The sequence below is a fragment of the Mesoplodon bidens genome, assembly GCF_964165515.1.
Source record: "Mesoplodon bidens genome assembly, chromosome: 13".
NCBI classification, from domain to species: domain Eukaryota; kingdom Metazoa; phylum Chordata; class Mammalia; order Artiodactyla; family Ziphiidae; genus Mesoplodon; species Mesoplodon bidens.
The window spans coordinates 35,068,588-35,080,631 of NC_138169.1; the positions used below are offsets into that span (position 1 = coordinate 35,068,588).

The 12,044-nt window shown below is 42.2% G+C and overlaps 1 protein-coding gene across 16 annotated transcripts in view; it reads left to right on the forward strand.

The window, feature by feature from the left end:
• Positions 1 to 12,044, forward strand: part of DLGAP1 (DLG associated protein 1) — a gene marked incomplete at its 5' end in the record, with an annotated part of 323,664 nt that overhangs the window by 52,069 nt on the left and 259,551 nt on the right. For 5 of the 16 annotated variants that reach the window (XM_081253130.1, XM_081253121.1, XM_081253131.1 and 2 more), the window contains one exon: positions 6,509 to 6,622. The exons of the other annotated variants lie outside the window; for them this stretch is intronic. In XM_081253130.1, coding sequence (XP_081109256.1) covers positions 6,509 to 6,622 — 114 coding nt within the window. The remainder of the gene's footprint in view (positions 1 to 6,508; positions 6,623 to 12,044) is intronic. 16 annotated transcript variants of the gene reach the window in all.

Consider the following 12,044-nt stretch of genomic DNA (forward strand, 5'->3'; position numbering starts at 1 on the left):
ATATAAAATATGGAAGTTCATACCATCTTTATCCTTACAGTAAGGCCCTGAGTATGTGTTCCTGTCCTCATTTGATGTTTGAGAACACTGAAGTTAAAAGAGATTAAGGTCACTGGGCCAAAATCACACCTGGTAAGTCGTAGAGTCAGATCTGAACCCGGCTTTACCTGATTCCAAACTCTATACTATATTCATTTCACTATGATCCTTCCCCGTACGTGAAAAACTACCTGGGTAAGAATTGCATAGTGGCAAAACATTCCATTTTCTTCTGTGGCACGTTTGTAGGTGTGCTGTGTGGAGAAGGGTTTAGACATTACCTAACATTTATTGAGAGCTTACTATGTGCCAGGTGCTTAAAGATTCCTTTAATGAAACGTCTAGGTTGCATAATATATCATTTCTATACATGGACACTTCAAGATTTTAAAACATGTTATTCCTAATGATTTTTTGTCCCAGTCCGTCTATTTTGGTCATAGATATTTAATGGGTTTTTCTCTCTTCTTCTTAAATGACAGAAGTTTCACATTGACATCAAGTACCATATAAATTAGAATAAAAATACAGGGCTGTTCTAAGGTGAATGAAAGCCTTTTAATTTATTTATTAATAACATGCAAATGCCTTTTCATTTTGTTAATGGTTTCCTTCACTGTGCAAAACTTTTAAGTTTGATGAGGTCCCCCATTTGCTTATTTTTTTTTGTTTCCTTTGCCTGAGGAAACAGATCCAAAAAAAATTATTGCTAAGACGATGTCAGAATGTACTGCCTGTGCTTTCTTCCAGGAGTTTTGTGATTTCAGGTGTTACATTTAGAGGTGCAAACAACTAGGTATAAAATAAGTTACAAGGGTGTACTGTACAGCTTAGGGAATATAGCCAATATTTTATAATAACTTTATTTGGAGTATAATCTATAAAACTACTGAATCACTATGTTGTACACCTGAAACTAATATACTATTGTAAGTCAAGTATATGTCAATTTTTAGAAAAACAACATGCAAATACATTCAAGCATCAGGCTGCCTGCTCTTGCTTTTGCACATGTGGTACCAACCCAGCTGATGGACTGACTCCTTCTGGGAGGGCATCTCCAACCCTGGCCAGTGCATTCTCTGACTCTCGGCTACACAGGGGCCCATTCAGAAAGACACTCCTGTCTGTCCTTATTCTGAAGATAGAGAGCCATTTAGACATATTCTTCTACAAAAATACAATCAGTAAACGTAAAGGTAACTGAGAGCCGGAGCACTCAATTCAAGGAGTATTACTTTAGGGTCTCATAGCTATTCATCCAACAAGCAAGCACGTCTTAGGCATTTACTTTATCGAAGGTGCTTTGGGAGAAACAAAGATGAATCACATTGTCTCTCTGATGAATAATGAGCGTGGCAGTGCTCGGTACTGGATGCTCTAAAAAACAATGTTTTTCAAACCAATGGCTGCAACCAATTAGTGGTTAGTGAAATCAATCCAGTGGGTCACAAACGACATTATTTTTAATTAAGTAGAATACAATAGAAGAAAATAGGAGAGTGTGTGGCATGCAGAGAGGTTAAGTAGTTCTTTCTTTCAGTGGTGTATGTGCATGTACCCATTTCCAAAATAAGATGTATTTCTTAGTGTGAAACAGTTTAAAAAGTGTTCAAAAGCTCCTGCTTTAGAGAGAGAGAGAAAGAAGAAAACAAAAGCCTTGGACTCAAGAAGCTTGCAGCTTGCTGGGAAGATAAAGCTGATTAACGAACACAGAACCCTTCAGATAAAGCAGCTCAGGACTCGGGGCTAAAATGAACCTTGCTGATTTTGTGCCCCAGTGGGATTAAGACCAGGGAAGAATCACCGTGACAGTTCATTACTCCTTCCTCCTCAACAAACCCTCCACACTCAGCCTTAAGGACCACACCTCGGTGACCCTTCTCAGACAGCCTTGCTTGTTCCTGCCCAACTCCCCAGCTCCTGAGGTTGGATCGGTGCCCAATGGGCACACCTCTGGGGCCACTTCTCTCTTTTACATTTCTTAGATCACCTCATTATTCTCAGAGCTTTAAATACCGTGGGACTGCCCACATTTGGTTTGCCAGCCACATTACCTGAACTCCCAGGCTTGGATACCCACATCCCCATTCAGTCTCTCTACTGAGATGTCTCGTGGGCATCTCAAACTGAATACATCCCCAACTGAACTCCTAAGCTTTGTCCCCCATCTCTGCACCTCCCTTGGGCCTCCTCATCTCAGCTAATGGGAATTTACACCATCCCACTGATGAGACCAAAAGCCTTGGAGTCTTTCATGACTCCTCTCTTACCTGCAACAGCCATGTCCCAATCATCGTTAAGAAACCTGCTGGCCCTATCTCCCCATCTCCTCCTCCACCACCAGCTGCCCTCACCTCCACTCTAGTCTGGATCGCTGCATAAGCCCCCCACACTGTCCCTGTGATCCTACACTTACCCCCTTCTAGCCATTCTCAACCAGCACCGGAAGCGATCCTCTTGAGCCAGAAAGTGTCACATCTCTCATCAAAACCCCTGATCTATTCCCATCTCACCCTGAGTCAAAGCCACAGTCACCACCATGGCCTGCAAAGCCCACATGATCTGCACCCCACACCTGACTGCCATCACGCCCACCATCACACACAGCTGCGCTCACCTACAGTCTCCTCTCCCTCCCACCTGGCCTCCCCTCAGGACCTTCTCACTCTTCTTTCAGCCTCAAGCACTCACCCTACAGATCTCAGGGCTAATCCCTCACCCCGCATCGTGCTGATCTTTACTCGGAGGTCTCTTTCTCAATGAGAATTTCCGGGTCTGTGCACACCCTTCAACACTGCACATCCCGTCCGGCTCCCTCCTCCACACGTACCCTCTGGTCCCCACCCCCCGGCTTTCTTTTTCTCCATAGCACATTCACCATGTAACGTACATTTTATTTATCTTATGAATGTCCTTTTCCTCCTTCCCCGCGAAGGCAAATTTTTTTTCTGTTTATACATTGCCGTGTCCCCTGTGGCTAAAGCAGCAGCTATTTCACAATAATATACACTGAATAATGTATTGGATAAGTGAATGAATACTTTAACAGTATTTTGAAAACATCACAAAAGAAATGGTATTGTACTTTTACCTCCAGCCTAACCACTACACAAAGGAAAAGAATACCATCATAAAGTTTGGTCTAAGAAACCTTACCTCAAACCCTACAATGAATACTCCAGGTGGAACATGCCCTCTCACTGGAGCTTGAGCTAGTTTGGAAATCCTGGTTCAGGTAGCTGTTGGGTGTATCACTCATCTGTGCCCAGGCTTTAGTGACAACTTCTCTTAGCTCTAGATATCATGCTGTCTAGAGGAAGTGGGTTGAAATACAGGCTTAAAATACAAATCCTCAAGAGACAGTTTCCCCATATAAGGATTATTAATGTGGAATTTTGTGTTACACATGTGTAAAGGACACTCAAAATATTCAGTTCTTTCTAGATTCACATAATTTGAAAGATGATCGTATGGTTGTATTAGAGTGTGGTATTCAGGAAGGAAGGATTCCATTTTGGTCCATTTGAATGCAGTACACTTTCAGGTGTTGTAAATGTAACTTGGAATAAAAAGTCCAAACATCACCAAGATGCAGTAGTAATCATATGATAGCGATGAAAAGCAGGAAATTTTTACTTGGGTCTCCTTCTTAAATCTGTTGGGGTTTTTTTTAATAGATGCCAACTAGCTAAGTGAATGATTCACAAGTATAATAATTTATAGCATCTGAGAAACTTAATATCCCCAAATTAATGATAAACAAAAGGAAAATATTTGCTGAAATTCATTTCAAAATTCATAATTTGGAAATTAAGTATTAATACTGGAGATGATGGACTTGATATTTTTTAGACTCTGAACGAGCATTAACAGTTGTTCCTAATAAGATTATCAGACTTTACGTTCTAAGGAGAAAGATCCATGCTCATAAGCATTTGACAAGGACTGGAGTCTCCATACATGCTGGGAGATTCATAAAATTGTAGCCAACACTGAAGTTTACTTTTGATGAATGGTATTTCTACACCTGGGCTTCTATTGACCCCAGGAGGAAGCTCACTAACCTTCTACCCACATCGCTGCTTCTGAACAGCAGACACAGAAGTCTAGTTTGCCTCAGGGGATTCAAGTCATGGAATTATAGTACAGAAACCTACATGCTAGTGACTGCAAAGATAATGGAAAAATATGATGGCTCAGCTAGCCATGGCAAGCCAACAGACATGCCTCCAATATGTCAGAAAGACATGTTAGAGGGCTTCCCTGGTGGCGCAGTGGTTGGGAGTCCGCCTGCCGATGCAGGGGACGCGGGTTTGTGCCCCGGTCCGGGAGGATCCCACGTGCCGTGGGGCGGCTGGGCCTGTGGGCCATGGCCACTGAGCCTGTGCGTCTGGAGCCTGTGCTCTGCAACGGGAGAGGCCACAGCAGTGAGAAGCCCGTGTACCAAAAAAAAAAGAAAGACATGTTAGAAATTAACAGTTGCATTAAAAACTAAGGACTCTAGGGCTTCCCTGGTGGCACAGTGGTTGAGAGTCCGCCTGCCAATGCAGGGGACACGGGTTCGTGCCCCGGTCTGGGAAGATCCCACATGCCGCAGAGCGGCTAGGCCCGTGAGCCATGGCCGCTGAGTCTGCGCGTCCGGAGCCTGTGCTCCGCAAGGGGAGAGGCCACAACAGTGAGAGGCCCGCCTACCGCAAAAAAAAAAAAAAAAAAAAAAACACTAAGGACTCTAAATTAGCTTATCTTCTGTATAGTCAGTGGACATACATATATTTACCATAGACCTAAACCTCTGGTGTTTTTATCTTGCTATCTATTAGAATGTTTGTGTTCTTGCTCATATTTCACTAAAACTTGTAGCCAGCTATAACTGCTGGGTGACGGGTGTTCTGTGGGCATTACTTTTTAAAGTCTTTTGGTTCTTCCAAGCAGCTAACCCTCACTACTTGTTACAGGTTTCAAAATGTTATAGTGTTGTATCTCCCAGCAACTTAATGCCTGAGTTTTATGTTTAATGGAAAATTACTAAGTTTTGAAGCTTACAGAATGATATGATGAAAAGAGCATAGAAATTTGAGTGAGACAAATGTGCCTTTCAATTCTGACTATGGTTTACTAGCTATAAATTTTCGAGGATGTTATTTAAAGCATAAGTCTCAATTCTCTCATCTTTTCAGTGGAATGACTAACAATACTGGGGTTTTGTATTACCTGAGATAATGTTTGTGTAGCAGGGAATATATAATGGCTGCCAGCAGGTCCTAAAGCTAATTGCTTCCCTATAGATATACTGAAGGAGAGGAACAGTCTTTGTCCCAGCTTCCAAGCAAAGGTCCAGAGATGCTTGCTGATTGAACAGCCTGAGATCACACGCTGAGCCATGAGACAAGCAATAGAGCTGGGGAACGTGAAAAGCCCAGTCCTCTGCTACTCCTGAAACATATGGAGACCTCAAGTGGGGGGGAGCAAGGTTTCCCCAAAGCAAAATCGTGGGGATGTGACAACAAGAATCAGAAGTAGAACTGGGTAGCAGAAGCCACAGATGTTCACTACAATCAAAATACAGGGTAGACAATGAATAAAATGCGTTTTCCTCCCCTCTCCTCATATTATACTGGAATATAGTACCATAGTTACTATTTCTTGTTCTGGTATCACAAGGGTATCTTCCCAACAGATCGTGCCCCCTTTGACACGAGCATCACCTCAGCAATATTTTCTGCCAGCCCCCAAAGGCCCATGGATCCTTCCCCTCCTTTGAGGGGTCACAGACCTTGCCCCTCCACATTTCTCCTGCAGTGTCATTTCCCAATGGAAATGCACTTTGCGTTTGCACAGATACATTCAACTCCAAAGGAACAGTTTTAGCACCAAGAAGAGGATTCATAAGAACAAACTACAAAGCCAGTAGGTAATTCGGAGGTACTGAAATTTAATACTCAACTTAGCTTGATTCGCTTTAAAGCTATTTTTACTCTTTTCCTTCATCCATCCCCCAGATTTGCCTGATCCACTTAAAACTTGTAAACCCCTTTGAGACCAGACTGTGTTTTGTGAAATGTCTTTGGTGTATCGCCCTGGCACCTGCTATGGTGCAAGGTACCCTGTAGATACCTATAAACGTACGTGGGTGAGAATAATTCCATAGGGTAGCAGTGAGTGAATCACCATCAAATAGCATTGTTTACAAAGTTCTATTCAAGGGTATTTTAAAATGTTATTTGGAGAAAGATGTGGCAAAGGGTATTAGCCCTATTTAAAAAGAGGTAGGTATTTACTCTTGTCCTTGATAGGTAATTTTTAAGCAATCTGAAGCAAATTAACTTTTACACCAGCTTCAGGATTCAAGGGGAGTTAGAAAGGGTGGTTGCCAGGGAAATCAGGCCTCGGGATCTACACATCGTGTAATTGTAATTTTCCTATTCTTGCTCTTTTTTTTTTTTTTTTCCGCTTTTGCTCTGAAAAGAGCAAGCTAAAAAGGCTACAGGGACATTTATGCCAAGTCGCATTTGTCAAGTTGAAAGCTGTGTGGAGCAGAAAAGCAGTTCTCCCAGCTACAAAGAAGATGCAAAGGAGCAGAGTGAGTAGGGAATCTGAGAGCTCACTAAAAGTGCTTAGAAGGCCGACGCATTACAGCCATTCCTGTACAGAGTGCAAGGCAGGACCTTGACCTCCAGGGCAAAGCCTTCTGACAAATGCTGAAAAACCACCGGAGTGCTTGGAGGCCCTCACAGCACCCTTGAAAAGTGTGGCAGTCAGGCAGGTCTTCTGATTCCTCACACACTGTCCATGTACGTTTAAGCAAAAACTGAGAACGACAGTTGTTAAGGGCGCCACACGATGGTGAGACAGTAAGCGCTGCTTTATCTCACAAGTCTTTTCCATATTTATTATTTTAAACCCTCTTTATCCGTGCTAGCCAATTAGGGACAAGCTACTGGGTGTGCTTATTTCAACAGTTATATTTTATTTTTAAAAAGTACAGAGCCTGGGAGCACGCACTCCATTTTTTTTTAAGTTAATTTGTTCACACCCTCAATCAACGTATCAGAGGCAGCGTGATAGCCTCAAAGGCTTTGGTATCAGATAAATGCAGACTCCTACTCGTTATGATGACCTTGGGCAAGTCAGTCCAGCTTTTTGAGTTCAGTTTTGCCGCAGTAAAATGGAAACAGGAGTGTCTATTTCATAGGACTGCTAGAGGGATTAAAATAAAGTCACATTGGTATCACTGCCAGCCCTTGAGATTACTCTATAAATGTCAGCTTATTCTGTAATTATCTCAGATCCCCAGCTTTCCTTTCCTAAGTACAGTTTTGCCTCCTCCTATTTACCCTTCCTTATCAAGCTCGGGAAAGGCCAAGTCGGTTGGCCCCCTTCAGCTATAGCCAAGTGCCCTCACTCACCTGGTTGCTTCAATTGAAATGCTCAATTGTTGAAGAAATCAACAGCTGCTAACGGGTAGCCTTGCAAATACAAGCCTAGTATTGATACCCACCATTTTAATCACAGCTCTTCCTTGCTATACTGTCTTTATTTCTACCTAATGAACCAAATGCCTAAGTTATTTCTCCCAGCTTCTTTGGTTCCGGATGAAATAGAAACTGGCTCTAAACCTCACCTCTGCCTTAGGTTTATGTGTTTTCCTCCCAAATCTCCGCAGCCCAGAACTGCTCACAGAATTACCCCGGCCTCCCCTGGTATATTTCAGGACACATGCTCCATTTCGGCTGTCCCGGCTTTCTAAGTGTCTGCATTCCTTTTGTGGCTCTCAGATTTCCCCAAATCTCACGCATTTTCATTACTCCAAACCTCACCATCCAACTTCCCATCCTGAGATAATCTGCTCTCAAGGAGTCACTCACACATGGCTTCATCTCCCAGCCATCGGCTCCCAGACCATCCCTGGCACAGAATGTCTGACTCTATCTACATTGAGTTATACTCTGTGACAGAAGCTCAGCCAAACCCCATGTGCATTGGAAGGGCCTTTTCAAAGTAAGCCTTCCCATGTCTGCAATAGTGTCTTATTTCAATTTCAAGGTATGTAGTTCTTTGTTTATGAATTATTTTTTCCTCCAGACTTTAAAACTCTCAGAAGTTGTTTTCTTATCTGAACTCTGTGTTCTTTAGATTATCGTAAAATGACAACTGTTACTCCTAAAACAACCAAGATCTAAATACGAAGAAAAAAAAAATCCCTGGACTGTGTATGGCAGACCCCTCCCAGCTTGGGCACGGTGTCACTCTGACGTAGCTACTAACCTCTCTGGACTTCAGTTTCTTTATTTGATAAACTGAGATTATAATACTTACTCTTCCTATCCTTCAAGGCGGTTGTAAGCATCATGGGACAATTGTGTAAACTTATGTTTTTGGCCAAAGCATGACACAGATGAATGCTAACTGTTATTAATCTGGTCACTAAGGAATACAAACATGAAGTTCTATAATTGCTATCCCAGAATACATCCATTCGTGTTCTTATTTTTGCACATATTCTTTTAAAAGCTGTTTGATAGATTCCTGAGCTCCATATTTTTCACATTTTAGCATCTTTGATATTGGAATGTATCATTGAATCTATGGAGTGTCAGAGCTTAATTGGTGATGTTTCTTTCTTAGTGGTACAGAAATGTATTGAGGAGTTTACATTGGTATCTTGGATTCAGTAAAATGCAGCATTTGGAGTTTAGGGGAAAGCTGAGGAAGTGTAAAATTAAGGGTACCTTGTCTATTCAGAATAGAATAGAAATTCTATTAACCAAGAGGGGAATAGGATAACCTCCCCCTGCCCCCCCCAAAAAAAAATTAGCAAAGAGTTTGAGACATTCAGACAGAAGGAATTACCTTGAATGATGCTACTTTAAGGTTCCCTATGGGAAACCTTTTATATATATATAAAATATATATAATATACATTATATGTTATAAATTACATATATCATACATAGAAATATATAATAATATATTTTATTTATATTTATAATTTTCATCTATGAGATTTTTCTATTTTTACATAGGGCTACATATATATATTCCCTTTGCTTTTATATCTTTATACTAGAATATCTACTTTAATGACTAGAAGGATGTTAGTTAAAACACCACTGCTTTTTAATCCCAAGATATTTATAGCTCGCCATACTTTAAAAGTAGCCACGAGGAGACAGATCTGTAACATATATTCTCAGATTTTTTTTGTTTTTTTTTTTTGCGGTACGGACGCAGAGCGCTCTGCGGCATGTGGGATCCTACCGGACCGGGGAACGAACCCGCATCCCCTGCACTGGCAGGCGGACTCCCAACCACTGCGCCACCAGGGTAGCCCTATTCTCAGATTTTTAATGGTGCTTTGAAGTTCACAAGCTGTATTCACACACATTATCTCTAGTCATTATACATCTATTATCATCCCCATTTTACAGATGGAAAAATTGAATCAAAGAGGTGAAGTGACTCATTCCAGGTCACACACAGTGAGTGAATGCAAAATTGGTGTTGGAATTAATTAGTTCTTCTTTTCCAGCCTCTCCCCACCACAGTGACTGAGCGCTGCACAGAGCAGACACTTCGTGCAGTCCAGCACCTCCCTGACCACTGGCTGTTGGCCTTAACCGTCCTCAGACATCTGGAATGCATAGGTCTTGAGTCAAGGTTTCTAAAAGAAAAATAGCTTCTCCAAATACAAGAATATCTCCCATGGAGTTTTCTTTTTCCTTAAGATTTCTGCTTTATGAACAAAAAGGAGTCATTTGAGATTCGATCACTGGGAAGCCAGGCCAGCTTCAGTTGGCCCAAGGAAGCAGGCTCCCACCTCGGTCCTACAGAATAGAGATGAGTCCCCAGGACAGAGAATGTAGAGTATTTCCTGATGGGCCAGTCTCACTTAAAAATGATGGGCGTAGGCAGTATATTAGAAATTTAAGTTTTTGCTTAATATATTTCAATTATTTCTGCCCCTCCATTATCAAAGAAATTGAAAGCAAGGCATGAGAGTCTTCTTGGAAAGCCAAAGTCATCCACCATGAGGGAGCATCTGTGTGCCGAGTGCAGAACTCCCATAAAACAGACCTTTATTGAGCACTTCCTGTGTGCTCATGGTCATTACCTCATTTAATCCATGTATAACCTTATGAGGTAGGAAACAGACAAGGAAACTGAGGCACGGGGAATTTAATTAATGAGCCCATGGACGTCCCTATTTAGTGGTCCAGCGGAAACCCAAACCTGGACAAGCTGGTTGCAGAGCCCAAGCCCCTAACCCTTCAGCAGTACGGCTTCCCCCAGTTTCAGCAAGCTTACTGAGCCATTGGAGAGATGACACAAAGATACAGAAAACAAGTCATATATATAAATGCCATTGTAGGATTATGCAACTTAAGTACTTAGAAGGAATCTGTGGATCAGGTTAGAGGCCATACCGTCTCCATCACAACCATACAACTCTGCCCTTCTAATTTAAAACCAGCCACAGTCAATACATAATGAGTGGGCATGACTGTGTGCCAATAAAACTTTATTTACAAATGCAGATGGCAAGCTGGATTTCACCTGTGAGCTACAGTTGGCTGACCCCTTATGTAGATGGTACATGCTATAGATTTCACAGAGGAGTTGAATTTAGGCTGGAGCAGTTGGAGGGACATTTGGGATTGCTGAGTTCAGCTTGAAGGAAGATTTGAGATGGGTTTACAAGAGCCTGTGTGACCTGGTCCCACCTCCCCAGCCTTTCCTGGCATTTCCCTCTTGGTCAGGACTCTCCCGCCGCAATGGCATCTTCTTCCTAGGCTTCAGTTACACATACAACTTATCCCTACTCTAGAGACTTCGCACTGGCTGATCCTTCTGCCTGGAAGCGCTTCCCCAGCTCTCCTCCAGGTTGGCTCCTTTGGTCAGAACTGATCTCCTCTTAGATGTTACCTCTTCCCAGTGGCTTCGCTGAGGAACAAGTTAAAGGAGTTCTCCTCCAACCCCTTTGTCACATCACCCCATCTTATTTTCCTAATGGCATTTATGGTTTCTGAAATCGTCTTGTTCATTTATGGGTATATCTGTCTATCATCCATCTCTTCCTGCTCTCCTTCTGCAATGTAAGCTCCACAACTTGGGATCAACGTTTGTATGGTTCACTGCCTGCACATTCCCGGCACCCAGACCATGGCTTGAAAATGAACAAGCAAAAAATACTTGCAGAGACACCGCTTTGGGAAAGCAGGTGTTTTCCTTACTTGCTGCAAGTAATAAATCCTGCCTTCTCTGGAACAAAAAAGAAAAAGAAAAAAAACCTTGCAAAAGTGAAGGAAGAAGGGAGGCAGACAAGGAGAGAGACAAGGAGGGAGACAGAAAATGTAAGCATGCCACCATTAGGTGGTATTAATTTTCTCTTGTTACATTAGGATGGCCCATCATTCAGTGCCCATGACACTGTTTCAACTAAGAAAGCATCTTCATCCTGTAATTAGAGGATGATAGCACCTGGTTATGGTCATTCCTTGTCAGAGATAGGTCTTTTTATTCCTGAACCATGACATATGGTTTAAGTTATAGCCTGGCTATCCCCAAAATAGAAAAATGCACACTAATGCTCATTTTGTTCTCTCAAAAATAAAGTTCTCCACTGGAGTTTCATGCTTAAACATACGCATTAAAAAGCAGATAATCCTCTTTTTCTCTAACCCATACTGTTGTTAAACCCTAAGCTTTATCAGACTGATTTTATTGCTGTTTCTTTAATGTTTACTGGGTCTAACCGCCCCCACGAAGCTCGTGCAGGCAAGCAGGACATCTGGCTTGCCTGTCGTCAACAAGTGCCCAGGCTGCTCCTTTATCTGCTCCAGCTTCCCTTTCTTACAAAGACTTCCATTCCTCTAACCACTAGGACCAGTAATAGAAAGGTTTTCTCAGACAGCTGCAAGGTTAGTTTTTTCTTTGGATTTGCCTAAATCTTTTCTCTCTGTGCAACTGACACGGAAAGACACAGCAACCTTGACTAGATCACA